The sequence below is a fragment of the Pholis gunnellus genome (genome assembly GCF_910591455.1).
Source record: "Pholis gunnellus genome assembly, chromosome: 9".
Lineage (NCBI taxonomy): Eukaryota > Metazoa > Chordata > Actinopteri > Perciformes > Pholidae > Pholis > Pholis gunnellus.
Window position 1 is genome coordinate 15060967 of NC_136535.1, and position 17777 is coordinate 15078743.

The 17777-nt window shown below is 42.0% G+C and overlaps 3 protein-coding genes across 3 annotated transcripts in view; 2 read left to right on the forward strand and 1 right to left on the reverse strand.

Annotated features, from left to right (window-relative positions):
* rsrc1 (arginine/serine-rich coiled-coil 1) overlaps positions 1–4928 on the forward strand; it is a 107326-nt gene extending 102398 nt beyond the window's left edge. Inside the window, exons 9-10 of the mRNA XM_079165643.1 lie at positions 2162–2269; positions 4478–4928. Coding sequence (XP_079021769.1) covers positions 2162–2269; positions 4478–4573 — 204 coding nt within the window. The 3' untranslated portion in view covers positions 4574–4928. The remainder of the gene's footprint in view (positions 1–2161; positions 2270–4477) is intronic.
* A 927-nt stretch (positions 4929–5855) lies between these two features.
* mlf1 (myeloid leukemia factor 1) lies at positions 5856–15070 on the forward strand. Its single transcript, XM_079165826.1, has 7 exons — positions 5856–6015; positions 6831–6993; positions 11927–12010; positions 12095–12223; positions 13117–13276; positions 13673–13811; positions 14007–15070. Exons 1-7 carry the CDS (start codon positions 5969–5971, stop codon positions 14071–14073), a joined length of 789 nt encoding a protein of 262 aa, XP_079021952.1. The 5' UTR covers positions 5856–5968; the 3' UTR covers positions 14074–15070.
* Positions 15071–16037: 967 nt separating this feature from the next.
* med29 (mediator complex subunit 29) lies at positions 16038–17530 on the reverse strand. The gene is made up of 4 exons (XM_079165811.1): positions 17359–17530; positions 17178–17236; positions 16998–17082; positions 16038–16588 (listed from the first exon to the last, which is right to left on the reverse strand). Exons 1-4 carry the CDS (start codon positions 17527–17529, stop codon positions 16361–16363), a joined length of 543 nt encoding a protein of 180 aa, XP_079021937.1. The 5' UTR covers position 17530; the 3' UTR covers positions 16038–16360.
* Positions 17531–17777: the final 247 nt, after the last annotated feature.

Sequence of the window (17777 nt, forward strand, 5' to 3'; positions counted from 1 at the left end):
GCAACGCTGTGCCGTCTGTCCAGAGACAGCCCAGACCAAATCAAACATTCATTCAGCGCCGTTTGTTCCCGACCTGAGACGGTTTCATCAGACGCTCCACTGTTCGCCGCCTCCAAAGCGGCAGCGCCCACACAAAAGCCACAGCAGGCAACAGCCGTCCTCCGTCTCCCTCTGTCTGTGTCTCTCTCTCTCTCTCTCTCTCTTTCTCCCCCTCTCTGGTTGTGCAGATGCAGACAAAACACAGAAGTCATTATTGAAATGTCCCTGTCTCTGAAGGAGCAGGAATTAGATTTGTTGGGGGAGCTCAGGGCTGTTTTGAAAAGATAGGCGACAACATGCGACGGCCAACCTGCACGGGCTTTTGGGACACATCCTGGTGAGTCTGACAAAAGGTCGAGACCGGTGTGGCGGCAGCTTGGACTGCACAGTATACTCTGCCTTCCCTTTACTGAAGCTTAACCAGGTTCAACTGTCCGGCTGGGTCGTAGCTTTCATTGTTCACACACCCACATGTCAGATCCGCTCTCACATGCGTATAAAGTTAGATTCATACAGTAACATCACCGCCACAAAATATCACGGAGAGGAATGTATTTTCTTCGTATTCTAAAGGAAATATAACATCAAGTACAATAAAGGGAGGCTGTATTTGAATCAGTTGCTTTTTTGAGAACAGAAGTGCTTTAATGAAATACAAATTCAATTTTTATAACAGCTCTTCAATGTTTTTTAGATTAATCTCCTGGGTCCTCATCAGTAGTCAAATAATACTTAAGACATCCAGACGATTGATCCTTAGTTGGGGAGATTTCATAGTGTTTTTACATCACATCTCTGGCTGCAAAGAAGAGAATAATGGCTGAATACACCGCACATTTAAACATTGTTTGACAACCCTGTAGTAGATATATTTGGGTTATTTGACATATATTTGAACATATTATTGTGTGAGAATGCCTACGAAGTATTTATTTTAGATGTATGTCTATTTGGTTGTAGTAATGATAACCATTTAGGCAAGAGTTGTGACCATTAATGCTTTTTAAGCCACTGTTGACGAGGAGAACCCAGTTCTTTGATATCTGCTACAGCGTATCGTTTCATTTTTTTTTTCTTTTTCATGCAAGCTGCATTAATTATGAAATGTACTGTACATTCAGCATATTATTACCAAGAACTGTGTATTTGGCACACCAACTTTCTTATTAGCCAGTGTGTTTCCTATCTGGCTTACTTTTTGTATCCTGCCAAATGAATTTTAAATAGATCTTTCCAACTGGGTAAACATTTGCTCTGGGGCTGGTTTTACGAGTGTTTGAAACATGAATGGACTTGGCAAAGTGTTGATTTTGATATTTCTTCTTTATCAAGTACAACAAGGAGAACAGGCCCTCTTTCCAAATGTGAGGCTTATTATATTTTTAAGTAATACCTCGAGGAATGGAGGAAGAATCCCTTCTAAATATCACATTTTCTTCTGTCAGCTCGGACTCTGCAGATGGAAACATGAGGGGGACGGAGAGCCCGTGTCTTTACTTTAAGTCAAAGGAGAAGATACATTTCCTTCAACTGTAACAAAAAGTGTCACACCACTGACCAAGCAAGCTGATTCCTTTAAGTGTTTGCACAAGCACTCCGGCTGCAGTTGGCGGTTTAGCACAATTAAGAGACTCACTTACAGAAAATATAAGGTGGAGTAGATAAAGGTAGAAAAACACTTACACAGATAGAAGTATGTGGCGATTGAGACAATACAATTAAATTCAGAATAGAAGCTGATTCCCATCAATACGCTGCTTTCTAGAAGAGTATTTCATGAGCCCGACTTTCACTGCCATCTGCTGGACAAATGTCATGTTGCATTTATTTTCTCTGTATGTAATAAATACCAATATTGACGGTATATTTTTCATTTTTAGTGTACGGAAATATATTTTTCAGCCATGAGTAGTGCCTCCATCTTCTTTTTCTCCATTGTATGTATATCATGGTATTTTTCCTTCTTTTTCAAAATGAGTAGCATCTCCACTTTATATGCTTCTATTTAACCCTGCTTCTTCATAAGTATGTGTTTTAGTTCTCTCGTGGATTATTTAAATGTGCTCCATTTCATTTGAGTGTAACACGACTTTGTGTGTTTTGTGTATCTCTGTGCGCACAGACTGAACCAGCTGAGGTGAAGCAGGAGCCAGAGGGCGCAGATGCTCAGGACGTCGCTATTCCCTTGTCCATAGTCTACAATGACAGTGACACGCTCGCCCACCCCAGTGTAAGCTCTCACCTGGCAAAACCCTCTCCCTGTAGAATTTACTACAGACTTCGAAACCAATGAACAACTTTCAAACTGCTGACACAGCTCAAGTTGATCCTGCTTCATGACATTGTATATTTTAGTACCACCTTGTTTTTATGAGAAAAACTTTGTAAACTTTGTCCTTTTAAAAAAAGAAAGAAAAAAACCTCTGCAGCTACTAACACCGCCGCCGCTATTTACACCATTCCTGCAAATTCTGACACTGCGCCTCGTATAGTAGATTATAGCCTCCTAACATCACCTCCTCCCCTGCCTGAAGACGAATGATGAAAAACGAGAAGGAAAACTTTAAACTCCAATAACGCTCCCTGGGGCTTCCCAGTCATCTATCTCCACTGGGGGAAACTAAGTTATGCCCTGACGTATGCAGATAACCCCCTCAAATAAGCACACGCATTCACACACACTGCCCCCCCCCCCCACACCCACCCACCAGCTCAAATGCACCAACACATGCACCCCCTCAGACAGGCTGATGTATGGTAGCAATATGCCCCAGGCGGGCCCCGGCCTCAGCTTCAGCTCCAGCTCCGCTTCCAATTAGAACAGATGAGTCCCATTAGCCCAGCCCAGATACTGTCATCCCACACACACACAGCCTCATTAGCACCATGACACCAGCGCGCTGCCGACAGACAAGAACTCACTGGTGTTGAATCTAACACACAGATAACATGCAGTGCAGCTGTAAGCGGCGTAGGTTAGCAATATGAAGGATCGAGGTGGCACGTCGCTGCTCTGCAATCTGCATAATAAGAGACACATATCATCGCATAGATGTGCTGTATGTAGACATAGAAAGCATCATGTCAACATTACCTCGCACACTCACACAAACACGCGTAGTGAATACAGAGATGCGCCTTGCTTCTCGGGTCTCATAGTCATTATGTTACTTCCTAGTAAACAGATGCCTTCATTCATCAGACACTTGCAGTAGCAGTTTTATAGCCCTCTTACAATCAATATCATGACTGCTGCTGATGTACTGCGATGAATGTCACATGTGGAGGCTTTTTTCTGTCAACACGCTGCTCGGCCCACAGATGATTTAAAAATACCGTTTTTTTTTCTCGTGTGCATTTTCAAGGGAGCAGACAGGGAAAGACTAATATGACATATGAGATCCATTAGAGAGTCGTCACTGAGACTCAGAAGTCCACATTGGACCTCAATGTGGACTTCTGAGTCTCAGTGATGACATGGGTGTCAATGGGCCGTACTGACAACTCTGTGCCGGACTCACCAGGACACATAGCTCATTCATTTCTGTCCCAGTCCTGATGTGAGATGTTTTGTTCGTTAAAACTAGTTCAGACAAACAATCAGTCACAGGGTGTTTCTTAATGACTCAAGTGCCAGAGAAGACTGTGGAGTAGAGCTTACACTGCTTTTAATACATTGAAAAGAAGCAGTTCAACTACAAATGTCTCGTGGTGGTCAACAAATTCCACCTGTGTTGGTCAAGTCACTTTTTTTCAATAGAGCGCGCTTTCACAAGTTTCCTTCAAAGTGCTTTTCAATCTGCACAACATACAGAAGTGTTTGTCCTGAGATAGGGAGGCAAACTTAGGGAAAAGAAAAGTGCTCATGGTACGTGAAAGTACATGAGGTCTAGGCATGGGTGCATAATGTGTGTATTATGTTTCTGTGTACCTTTATTTAGACAGGCAGTGTAATAAAAAACACACACGTTTGCTTTCAGAGGGCTACAAAGATCACTAACATGTTATGAACTGGCTGCAAGCTAGTTAAAACCGTTTTTAAAATGAATATAATAATACTGTTTATAACACAGTATTTGATCTTTTGAACATTTGAACTGATTGTCGTTTGAGTCACTTTGCAAGTGAAAAATGCAAAGCACAATACCTTCACATACCAGAAATACAATTTTAATGTTCTATTTCTGTAGACTACTTTTTTACAAATGCCGTGCCCTATGATTTAAAATGTCATGTTTATGGTATTCCTGGTTTGTTCTGATTAGATTTATCCATTCATGGCTGTTTTTACGTTCATCTAATTGCTTTTTCTAAACAAAATAAAGCGACACTGGTTCTTGAATGCAGGGCCAGATGTTGAACAGCAGTCTGAACTACAGCCCTATATGTATGTTTGTCTGTCCGCTCTCTAACGTCTCCTCCCTACACTGTCTTGCAGCTGTTCATGGACAAGGAGAGGGCAGAGGAGCTGTGGCACAACAGGTTGATATTGCTGCGGCAGGAGAGGCTCATGGGAAGTCCTGTGACCTTGTGACCTGATGGGCACCAGAAGATCCGACATGTTCCCGGAGCAGTTTGAGCTGCTTTTATTTTATTTACAATCTGTCTTGTTTTAGTTTATTACTTTACCCTTTCACTAATTTCTCCTCAATTTGTAAAAACTTGTGAGAGTGACTTGAGCAAATGAACAGGTCCTGATGTGCTTATTATTTTATTAATGTAATTCAATTAGACGATCTGCTGTTCTTAATCTGACTTCATTTATTTTTAATGATTAAAGATCTTACAGTCAGACATGGTGATGTGTTTTACCGTTTAGATGTAGAATTTGGTACATTTTGTCTTTTGTAATCAACTAGTTCAATAAAGGTAGATGTGATTTTTCTGAGTGAAAACTGTCTTGTGCTTTAGTGTGTGAATGACAGCGATAAACCTTCAAGTGGGACTAGAAACAGCATCTGTCTCTTCACCAAAAACCTCCGACACTCTTTAAAGTAAAATAGCAGCATCTACAGATAGATATAGATACATGAGTCACCCTGTCCTCCAGGAACTTTAAAGTAGCGTGACTCACTCTTAGGTCACCTTATCTATTTGGTCTGCATCAGGATTGACACAAGACTGGACTAAATGTCTTCTCACCTGCCCTGAACTTTTCCTCCTCTTAAATATATATATACTAGTCAAAGGTTTGTTTACTCAATGTTGTGTCCCTGTTTGAGGGGGATTCACGGCAGTGTGGAGTCTATTTGTGGAACAGCCAGATGGTAAATCTATACTGAGTCTGGGACACAGCGTGTCACTCCAGCACCCTCCAAATAGTCAGTGTTGTAATGAAAAAAATAAATCCGAATGTACAAAATGATTCGCTATGGCAAGCACACAACTTAAGCTCTGCTGTGAGTAACATGTGTGGATGTCCTCCTCACAGTGGCTGTCCCAAAAAATTGCCTTCACACGGACTACAATAACCAAACCAAGAATCACTTTAGAAACCAAATACAGAGCTGCCGCGTGGGAGTTCTCCTTCACAATAAAAGCAATTGATATGTCTGTCGTTTTAAATTGGCATAACTAGCAGCATAGAGGTTACGCAGCCCCTGTGAGGGTAAACTAGATAACCGCACAGCTGATAATGAGAGACGTTTGCAGCCACACACAACATAAACACGCAGCGCGCGGGTTGAACCTGTTCAAAGCTCCGAATAACCAGCCAATCCGACGGCCGGGTTGGCGTCACGTGGCTGGTGTCACAGTGAGTTTGGTTCCAAATCATATTGCCACCTCCTCCATGGTGACATTACCGAGGCTGAGCGGTGTGTGTGTGTGCGCGCGTGTGTGCTGCTGGGACACCTGTGGCACGAACGGATTACTTTTATATGAAAATCTTAAATCTCATATTTTGTTTACAGCCGCAAAATCCGTGGAAATGTTCAACAGTAATCGCAGCGAGTTTGAGGAGGATCCGTTCTTCTCGTGAGTAACATTATAGTTCAATTATTGAATTTAATCTATAATAGCCTAACTGTTATTGTTGAAATGTTATCTAACCTCAGTGGTTCATGTTTGCTCACTAGATGTGTAACTTTTAAAATATTAAAATATGTCTGCCTGCACAGATGAACAGCTTGTTAACAGAATTAGTTCACGAAATAACAACATCCATAACTTTTTAAACAGAATTTCAACATTAGCCATTTCTGTTGCACTTTAAGGAAACGGTTACAAAGCAACAACTGCTGGACTAACACTGTTTCTTATGTACCTTGTATTTTTTTTTAAATAAGCTTAAAAGGTAAATAAAATTGCAAGATATCTTACCACGTAGTTCCCATCCATATAGGCTACTAAACGTAGTTTCATGTTTGTATCGTTTAAGGAATAAAAGTTTTCAGTGACAGAATTTCCAGTGCAATTTAGAGAAAGTCATGGATAATACTTGATCTTATTTTAATAAACTCAGACTGTGTGCTACAGTCACTTGGACTTATTGCACGAGTGAACACCTGCTGAGTTAGTGTGGCCACACTTGACCTGACTTCTAAGTTCCTTAGGGGTGCCTCTCATTTCAATTTATTGTGTTTATTCAAGAACAAATCTCGAATAAACTCCAAGGTGGTAAAGGATTTACATCGAGTCCTGTGTCTGGTGCAGAGGCATTTTAATTTTCCTCCTCAGGAACCTTTATCATGTTTTTTGCAGCCCCTTAAATTATCATCATGGAGATTTGCTTAGAATTCCTAAGTGGGTGTTGAGATTGACTTTCTTTACTTCCTCTTCCTCTGCCTTAGGGATCCAATGCGGGCTCACAGGGAACATATGCGGCAGATGATGCGTAGCTTCTCTGAGCCATACGGTGGACCCACAGTGCCCAGCATAATGGACGGGAGAAACTGTGGTCGGGACGTGTCGGAACATCCAAGCTCGTCCCTGGCACTGAGGGGCGAACACAGGGTGAGAACATACATTTCTAAAAGCACTCCTCTTACAGTCATGAGTGGTTTGTCTAATTGTGGACCTAAGTGATAAGAAATAAAGCTCGACCCAGTGTATTCCATTATCCGCTGACAAACCTACATACGTATAATTTGGGTCTAAGTGGGACGAAGGATGAAGGCCCTGCTTCAGCATTTCGCTTATACAATTAGGCCTTATGACCCTCTCCGCTGCTCACAGGCGTATAACCACAGAAGGCTAGTGTTTGGAGGAAGTGCTAAGTTTACTAAGGTTATAGTGGAAGCTGGCCACTCACAGTGTAACTGGAGCCCCACTCACGAAGGTATGGGGCCATGTGAGTCATTGGTTTAGTAGAAGGGCAACCCCCTTGGCCTCTCTGGACAGTTATATCTAGCTCTGAGGAGCCCTATTTATAGTGCATTGTTCCACTGACACACTATTTACTTGTGAATACACACAGAGACTTCTTTAACTCTCAAACCAATAGGACCCCAGAGAATTCTGCTTTTGCTCTGCTGAGATGCTGCTGAAAATAACAGTTTATATTCATATCATTCTAGTTGGCCCAGTTGTCTCGTTAACTTGACATATAATTCATCTCCAAATACAACTACTTCTGTTTTATTAGATACGTATACGGCTTTAAACGCTGTGGCCGTTCAGTATGTGTTCGATTGCTCGAGAACATGTCGATGTTATTCGTGCAGCATAGTAATGAGAAGACAGGAAGGCAGGGAGATAGTTTTGGTCTGCCATGTTTTGCACCCGTTCACCTTTCCCAAATCAGCCCCTGTACTACAGAGGCCCTGCTAAGTCAAACTTAGTCCCCGTCACCTGCTTTAATCCCACAATCTCATGAGAGCCTGTATATTTATCCTTGATAATGACTTTCATCAGAAGCCTGGCCTCAATAGCCAGTAGCCTGCTTTCTCTGTATTAGCATCATGCCATTAACTAGCTAATGCCAGCTGAGGAGGAGCAATGAGTTCTTGACTAATGACCTCCGTGACAGTGGGTGAAATGGAGCTACACTGCAAAATGTCAGTCCAAACAAATGACTTAATATAATATTTGGAGTAATATATATATCGTTTTGTGTGTATGTCTCAAATGTTATTGGACTTGATATCATTTTATTTTGTTTTCTAAAGAGAACTTTAAGACATGAGGAGTTAGGGTTCTGCTGCGTTGTGGCGATAGAATAATAATTAGTGAGGTCTCTCTATGACATGGAGAAGGATCATGTGAAACACGTGATCTTTTTCTCTTGGTTCATACACAGACATTTGGACAGGAGATGCAGATGTGAGATCTTTGTGGTTTATGTCTATAGCGGATCCCGATCCCTAGCTGCTTTGTTTGTCACAAACAATAAACAGAATACCATACTCTCCGGTAAGATACATGAAATTACGGTTAACTAAATTACCATAAGAATTCACAGTTTTTCTCACACAACTCTGCACTCGAACTCCCACACACACGGTCGTTTATCTGAAGACGAGGAGCAGTCGAGTGGTGCCCAGCAGTGGTCAGAGGGCTGACGCTCTGGTGCTGTGTTCGTTGGCTTTGGAAAGGCATGTGTACGGATGTCATGGACACTCTTGTTTTCTCGCTGTTGCTCTTTTGGTCCATCTGTTTGGCAGAACGTGCCTTGGCAGTGCTGGTGCAATAGCGGCTGAATGACAGACAGCTCACGCTCATACTGCTCTCCAATATCGCAGGCGCAAATGTGCCCAAAACACATACATAAACACGCACACACACACACACACACACACGCACAGTATTAAAACACAAGCTCGGTTACACACAGTCACAGCATGCAAAAGAACACAGACGCTATTGGCATGAAAATACACAGAAATGCACACTCGCATTGGTCGCATAATGTTGGAAGTCTTGTACTTCTTGTATGAACTTGTTGACCCTTAGATTCCCAATGAGAAAATAAGCCCCATCTTACCTTCCAACCCACTAGCTGGTTCCTATCACCCTTCAAGGCTCTCGTTCATCAGGGCACTTGTTTATAAAAGCACTGCTGAATTATAAGCGAGATGTAGTTTCTTTGATTCTATGCTTTATGACTGCAGGTGGAGTATGATTATGCCCTCATGCAAGATTTTGCTGCTGCTCCGGCACAAAAATTCAAATGTGTGGCAATGTGAAATGAAGCAGTTCCTGCACCCTCTTTCCACCGAGTGTCCCCACAATGGGATTCAGTGCCTCCTTCTCTTTGCTCTTCTGGTACTTTGAGCATAAATTTAACATAATGCCTTTAACTTTCCTGGTGATGATGCAGCACTTCATGGGAGCAATGCATTTGCAGCACAACTCTCACTTTTACTTTTAAGTATGAATCACAGCACATGTCCCCTACGGTGTAACTCATAGCTCCCCCAGGAGCGGCCTGCCTCAGAGGGCACAGTGGCAGTTCAATATCCTATTGAGAGAGAGAGAGAGAGAGAGAGAGAGAGAGAGATAGAGAATGTCAATCTGCAGTAGTCCAGACAGCTCAAAATAATGTGTTAAAGACCACTGGGTCTACATTCCTTGTCGTGCACCCTCAATCTCGCCTATGCTCAAGCCCCGGGCTAAATATAATGCTGGTAGATATGTAACTGGCATTTATTAGTTCATAGATGCCACTCTGGGATAAAATTGGCTGCGACCATAGATACTGGTCAGGAGCGTTTTACATCAGCTTGACATTTGAAAAGAGCTGAGAGAAGCAGCCTTGGACTCTCTGACCCCTGTTAGATCCCTGTTCTGACTGGTCCACCCAGCCTTCCTAGAATGAAGCTCAGTTTCAGTGTTAAACCCATGCTAATCTCTGGCAATGCGACCCAATTACACATGGAACACAAGTCATTCAACACCCCACTGATTACGCACAATACCCCTGTGCATCACACCCCGAGAAAATACACACACCCGCATAGCGACGGCTGTTGAGATGCTTATCCAAGGCCGCAGGGTCATAAACACCTGCGGTTCTGGACCAGAGAACTCGGGGTCTGACTGAAGGCTGCGGGCCGCTCCCTCCTCACTCCCAGAAGGTTCATGGCCTTGAGGGGTTGTGCCTAAGGCCGTGGGGAGAGCTCCGTGTAGCTGTGTCATGGGCTTAGTGACTGATGTAAGACAAGCTAACAGCTTACCGGCAACAACCTCAACAAATTGCTAAAATCTAGATTCATGCATGTGTGTGTGTACGTTTGTGTAACATGCTATTCAAATACAATATGTGCTGTGTTGCTACACTGATATTGTTTGAATTCTCAGGATATGAGCCGGTCATTGCTGCCCTTTGACAGCACGGTCAGTAGGTTCTTCTGCTGTTCCACAGCATTATCGTATGAGTTTCTCTTTTAAATAGTTTCAAAGTGCATCCTCTGACTTTATAACTTGACTAGAAGTGGTCAGTAAAAGGGTCACAATGTATTCCTCTACATTGTATCTAATCTAAACCATCACAGCAATCCATGTACACAAGACGGCGTTATTTTTCATCATCATTTTGACTCACGTACAGTTTTGTTAAACCTGAACCTGTTGCTTGCTTCTTACCTGTCCTCTTTGAGGGCACCAACACTTCACCCTCAGCGTGTACAGGCTGTAACAGTGCACTGGTTTAGTACCCATACTGAATGGAAAAGCCCTATCCAGGAAGGATAAAATACTATCTGCAAAATGCTAAATAATGTAGTAAATACTACATTTCATCTCCCCACGGACACTGTGTAAAGTGGTAAGTAAAGTTACTTATTGGCCAATCTTTACCCAATATCAGGATTTTTTACTCAATGGGCAAACACAGCATTACAAGCAGAATGTCTGTTCCATTTACAGTATAATGAGGCATCAAGTTTAACTGTGAAACAAAGTTATATTACGTTATATTGATATACATTTACAATAATAATAACAAATCATTTGAAGAATTTGGGGAATATTTTAAATGTGCATTACAAATGAACTAACTCTCCAAAAAGCACGCACACTCCTGACACACTTAAGAAATACTTATTGTGGAATCACTATGACCAGTATAAGGAAGGACCAGTGAGTTGCTTTCTGAGGTTTGTAAAATCGTATATGTGCTGTCCTGAATTGCAACATCTGTCAGTTTGTCTTTTTTTTGTGGCTGCACCCTTACAGAATATCTAATGCGAACACATTTTGTACGCATGGTGAGTGATGGCATCTTACTGCGACATGCTTCACTGACTCGAGTCAAAGTCTTGAGACTTGAGGCAAAGGTGGTACCTCAGCTGTGAAACTCAGAAACTCGATTCATGTATTTATTAGGAAAATGTGAACGTGCACAGGGTCTTAAGAACTAAGAAAAGTTTTAGTTACCAACCAGTTATATGGGGTACTTTGCATTTATATAACAAGGAAAGAGTTTAAATTGTGTGTTTTTTATTTAAATAATTCACTTTACATGGCTGTTAACAAATATTACAAGCAAGAATTTTACCAACCAAGCTTTAACTTGCAGTCAAGTTGATGCATTTAATGCAGTAAAATTGAATGAAGTGTTATTATTGAAAACATGGTATGTTTTTGGTAAAAGCAGCACAGAATTGGAGCATGTTGGCGACCTTTAAATTATCCATACAGAAAGAAAAAAAACTAAATAAAGACAAGCATGCATACTTGCATGCTGGACTTGACTAGTAGTTTCGCAATGACTGTTATTAATCCATGTCACAAATGGTGAGGTGATAAAATGTGAACGTTCCGGTTGCAGTGTCCCAGATGGAACACATGTTAGCCACATTTAGCTCACCGCACTCTGTGCTCGTATGTTTGTATACACGATGGGATCGTTTATGAGCTGATAATGCCTAGCGACCTTGTGGCATGCGCGCCCGACCATTCGACTCCTCTGACCTTTGGCTGTTCTTTTCCCTTTATGTTGGTGCAGGAAATGACGAGGAACCCTTTCGGCATGTTCGACAACATGATGTCCAGCATGAAAAACAGGATGCAGGAGATGCACAGAAACGTTGTGAGTTAAATGACTTTTGTGTTCTCCTCCTTATTGTGGTACATAAACTGTAGCTGCTTAACGGTAAGTGTTTGTGTGTTTCAGGAGAACACGTCCACAGATTCAAACGCTTACTCATTCAGCTCCTCATCGGTCATGACATATTCAAAGGTTGGAAATGAGCCTCCCAAGGTCTTCCAGGCGAGCTCATCAACACACCGGGCCCCTGGAGGGGTAAGCACTCCATCACATGTGTTACTACATCATAAATCACAGTACATTAGAATACAGTTCAGTACGTTGAGCTCACAGAAGTATATGAGTCTGTAGATAAGTGATCACGGTGACAAGAACATTATTGCAAGCAAACTTTTCTCACAGCGGGCATATGATGGCTCTGTTCCATTAAGGTGAGCCAGAAATCATGTCCACATGTGTCCACACAGCGCCAGCGTCTTTTCTTTTTTTTCAATTGTTCCCAATGAGGAGAGAGCGCTTCAAGTGGAAAATCTCTGAACTTTTCAGAAAAGCGCTGCTGATGTCAGTGTAGTAAATGGAGGAGACGTTTGTTTTGGCCGTGTCTGTCTCACCTAAACTTTATATTTTTGGACAAACATTATCATAACAACGATCGAAACGCCCATTTGTGGAAGCAGATCCGCCGGACACACACTGAATGTTGCTGGTGAGTGTTGTGCTTTTGTTGCGGTACGCCTTGTGTCGCCTTGCTCTAACGTTACGGCTGTCTGAATGAGTGGAGACATGCTCATCTATTCCAAGTATAAAGCAGACATCCTCCAAATAGATATCCCTGATAGATAATAAAAAAGCACAGGAGCGTTCGTTAGAGTGGAGGTATGCTGTAAACATATTGTTGTCAATTTGTTTTAAAGCGCTCGGAGCGCTTTTCAATTGAACTGCTGAGATGCCTGAAAAAGGCGCTCTGTGGACACAGGCCCTAAGTTATCCTGCATACACAATACCAGGGCCCTCGAACAGGTACTCCTAAATGGAATGCAGCCATTACTACTAATGACTCTTTTATGTAAGGACTAAATATGTCAATGGCTCGAATTAATTCATTTTTTAATGGACCAACTGATGTGTCCGATGGGTTTTATCACCAGATCAAGGAGACCCGGCAAGCAGTTAAAGACTCTGAGAGTGGTCTGGAGAAGATGTCCATTGCTCACCACATCCAGGACAGGGGACACGTTGTTGAGAAGAAATACAACAAGAAAACAGGACAGAAGGAGTTCAACCAGGACTTTCAGAATTTGGATGAATGTATGTTAAAGCTCTCAAACCTGGATTTTGCTTTGTTATCGAGTTGTTTCAGTAGCTACACGTGGTTGTTCTCTAAATGTGGAGGGTACGGCCGTATGTGTTGCACCGCTCAAAAACTGTATGTAGGAGCTATAGTGATCCTTCTAATTGTGTCATTGAGTTAAGTACCATTTTTAACAATACCACAAAACCACAATGTCAGTTAAACAGTAAATATGTGGATCATACATCTTTTACATGCTTTGATAAAGTCAGTGAACTTGTTCAGCAGACCGGCCAGTTAAACACAACATTATTCCACTGTCGGTGCCGCCGTCTGTGTATTTCTAGTGGGCCACCAGTCCACAGACAGAACATTCCCTAACATGATCCTGATCCTCTGCCCCCCCCCCCCAGCTGAAGCACAGTCTTTTGACGATGAGTGGCAGCAGGAGGTGTCCAAGGTTCCACCACGTGGCCCAATGTTTCGTCTGGATGAACCCCTGCCCTGTGGTGTTCAGCGCGCAGCCCTCACCGGTTCTGAGCAGGAGCACAGGTCAGTATTACGCTCTCAGACCACATGTGGTATTGAAGACAGGCCAGAATCTGCAGTGCAAGGATCAAATGACAAACAAGTGGGAGACGCTGGTGGCAAATACACACAGTACGCTTTGTTAAGTGTATTGTTGTCATGTTATGATACTGCAGTTCATTTACCATTTCAACTGTGATCATTTTGTATTTCCCACAGTGACCAATCAAAGGGCAAGACCGAGGGTAAAAGCAACATGAAAGGCTCTGGCTCGACAAAGCAGTGAAACAGCTGTTTGTGTGCTTATTAAAGTCTTTCAAGAATCATGCAGTACACTCGGGTGCTCTGTACCCCCTCGCACACACACACACACACACACACACACACACACACCCTGTCATCATATGGACAGAATCAGAAGGCACTGACCCAGATCTTGGAACATATATAAGACTATACGTTTTACATTTCCGCTGCCCATTTTCCAAAGCATGCTAAACAATAGGAATTGAACCCCGCTGTCGATGGCTGCCCCGTTACAGTGAACATTTTCTGCTTTTTCGTGGGTCAAATTGCTCCTTCCATCTGACTGTTAATATGTTGAATCTTAGCACAGCTCACACTTGAGTTCGAAAACATTAAGAGAAAGAATAAAAGAATCTGTAGCGTGTTGGCCGTAGAGCATCCTCTGTATTAATTCTCTTATATGCTTATAGAACATCACAATAAAGTTACAAACCTTAATCTGTCACTACGACCAGGAAACTCAAAGGGTCACTGGTAGTTCTATGGGTGTAGTGGTGGTAGGCATTACTTATTGCACAACACATTAACAGTCTAGGAGCAATTCATTTATATGATTTGGCATCAGATTCATAGAATTGAGTCATGTATGGCATTCGGATGATACCATCTGTTTTTCTCATTGCCATTGTTATAATGCAACAGGGCACACGATTTAGTGACTTATGGACTGTTTCAAATCCACTAATGCACTTAGACAATGTCTAAATTGTCTTTTTGTAATTATTTTGTCTCGTACCTGGTGCTCTAAATATATGTATTTTATCTGCTGTAATCTTTGTAAAAAGAAAAATAATACTTTTCCCTTTTTATATGTTACTTTGGTTTCTCTTGTTTTTCATCTGATGCTTTGTGCTGCGTAGCACGATATCTTGACAAAGTCGGGATTATTCTCAATAATTCTAATTTTGTTATTGTATATTTTTTCAAGCTTTAAAAGTGAGTTGTCAACACAGATCATGGTCTGAAAATAAAAATATAAAGATGAATCTGGTGGGTTTTTTTCTTCTTTTTTCTATCAGTAAGAAACGTAAGAAAGACTTCCAGTGTTTTTCTGTTTTCATTTTGTATTTTAATCGCCCCAAAACAGTTCTGTGTTGAAGTTAGTTTCAATTTAACAACTCTGTATGTAACTGTCGACCTGCAGAGGGTCTATGAGAGTGTGTGTGTGTGTGTGTTTTGTGTGTTCGGTAGTGACCCACAGTACTATTTTTGGATCTAAGAACTTGTCAGTACCTCAGATTGATCTGAGATGTTACACAGCTGCAAGCCCACCAGGCTCCCCTCTCACGTGCCTGTGTATCAGACTTCATTAAGCATTTAGCTTCAGCCTACAGATAGGAAGGCAACGAGGAACGATATATGGCTGAAGAAGGGTCCAAGTGTAACCTGAATCCTCAGTTTCCTGTCTCCTTAGTATGTTAATCTAACATGGAAGGTGAGTCATTCAAGAAAACTTCTCAGGGTGTTCAACAATAGACTGAATACGGGTCAAGCTTATGCCTCTCTGATGTGTCATGTGACAGGAGGGAGCACACTGAAATGGGTCATTCAAGAAAACTGGGAAAGGCACTGATAAATGTATGAATCCTTAAAACGGATTGCACTTTAACAAGTATATTCTTTAAATCCCCAAGGCTGCTATTTTGTTGCCCCACTATATCAACACTGCTGCTTCAATAGGAGTGAAACCAGATACTTCTTTTACAAGATCCTCCAAGGACAAAGAGTGCAGCCGTTACTCAATGCAGGTGACCGACTTTATTGGAAAGATACTTCATTCTCCTGCCTCTGTAAATTTAAAGTCTAACGTCTTCTTCCCTTCGACTTCTTCCAGCATTATGTTTAACTTATTTGTCCGCTGCGGACAAACAAATTAAATGGAAAACTGAACTGTGTCGTAATTGACCTGTATAGTTGAACAAATATACTTTTTTTCTCAACATAAGCAGTAAAAAGGTTTTTATTATTCAATACAAATAAGCTACAAAAGACTTGTGACTATTGAGTCGGCAGTTACAACTCTGCCACCACCTTCTGGTCGTCTTAGAACATGACTTTTCATCTGGAGTATTTACACAGCGTATACAAGAGACATAACTTACTTTAAAAAAAAAAATCATAACCAAATATACAGGATCTTGAGAAATGAAACAGCATCTTGACCAAAACTTGGATCTGAATATGGGAAGAGCTCATATATGGAAATCCATCATCCTTCTCAAAAATGTCACCAGATGTAGAGAGAGTTGGGGTAGTTCATTCAAGGTCTACATGATTCCCTGAGGCGGCCCCTTCCCTGAGATCTTCTTGGAGCACTCCAGCAAAGCGTTGTGGATATCTTTGGCGCAGGAGATCTGAGACTTGATCATGCCGAGGTATTGGGAGTAAGACATGGCCTCTGTCTGCACCGTGTCCGGCTTGGTGGCGGTCGGGACCAGGTTGGGTGAATGTTTGGCGCTGTCGATGCTCTGGGAGAGGCACTCGTACGCCAGCCGCTGCACAGAGGAGACACAACGTGAGTTTGTGTGGTATACAAGTGTGGATACAGTACACCTAGTGTGTGGTACACACAAGGCGGTCACCTGGGCTGAAAAAGCCTCTCAATCAAGACTATGGGACAGGAAAACCTGATTCAGACGACCGTTAATTAAACTCTCCATTATGTCCAATCTTATCTTAATGCAGTAGGCACAGTGTGTTGTGGCTGCAGTGTATACATCACTACATTTTACCTATACTCCTTTAAAGCAATGCTGTATTCTACCAAGTTATATTAATTAAAATGTTTTTGTGAGGTGAGTTGGCAGTGTCTTATAGTGACTCAATCCTCAAATGAATGCGATGTGGCTTTAACAGGCTGGAGCAACATGTCGGTTGTGCGTGTGTATTGTGTTGACGTCTCACCAAACACAGCTCCAGCTGATCGCAGAGGGCATAAAACTCCTCCAGGCTCTTGTCAAAGCGCTGAACAGATGTGTCGCTGCTTTTGCTAAACCAGAGGAAACAAAAAAAAAAATCAGACACATCTTCCTTCAGTGATCATTGTTTTAACGTTAAACGTTTCGCACAAACCAGCCAACTTACATGCCGTTGTCAATCGTGGTGTTATGGGCTAAATTCAGGGATGCAATCTTCATGAGATTCTGAAAGTGAAAAATAAAGCGATATGTTTTTTTTAGGCACATTGCGGCAGATCTTCATGTGTTATGTGAACTCGTTAAACCAACTTTAGCTGCTGTGATCTGATGCTTTTGGGCACACTTACCTGCAGACTCTCTTTCAACTGTGGAATAAGCATCTTGAATTTATGAACTGGATCGAAGTCTTGCTGTTGGTTCAATTGCTGCTGTTGTTGTTGTAATGCAGTAGCCTGTAATCCGGGCTGAGACATCGGCCCGCCAGGCTGCTGCTGCTGCTGCTGCTGCTGAGACGCCATCTTGACCGGCCACTGCGTAGAAGCCGGGAGATGAGTTAAATATCCGGTTTGTCGTTTTTCACAATAAAAGCATTTCTGTAACTATGTTTCAACCTATGAATATGGGTCTACTTGTGCTAGTACACACCGTTAACTATGCCGCTCTCACTAATACTTTGCCTTTATATTGGCATCATGTGTAATTTATTCCAGTTTAGTTTATTTGTTTGTTTGTTTGTTTGTTTATTTAACGTTATACAGTTTATATG

Excerpts from the sequence above, each read along its gene's own strand:
- med29 (XM_079165811.1), bottom strand. The coding sequence starts at position 17,529 with ATGGCGTCTCAGCAGCAGCAGCAGCAGCAGCAGCCTGGCGGGCCGATG. Across the intron at positions 17,237-17,358 it reads AGTTGAAAGAGAGTCTGCAG|AATCTCATGAAGATTGCATC; the intron begins GTAAGTGTGCCC and ends TTTCACTTTCAG. Across the intron at positions 17,083-17,177 it reads ACCACGATTGACAACGGCAT|CAAAAGCAGCGACACATCTG; the intron begins GTAAGTTGGCTG and ends CCTCTGGTTTAG.
- mlf1 (XM_079165826.1), top strand. The coding sequence starts at position 5,969 with ATGTTCAACAGTAATCGCAGCGAGTTTGAGGAGGATCCGTTCTTCTC. Across the intron at positions 6,994-11,926 it reads CACTGAGGGGCGAACACAGG|GAAATGACGAGGAACCCTTT; the intron begins GTGAGAACATAC and ends ATGTTGGTGCAG. Across the intron at positions 12,224-13,116 it reads CACACCGGGCCCCTGGAGGG|ATCAAGGAGACCCGGCAAGC; the intron begins GTAAGCACTCCA and ends TTTTATCACCAG.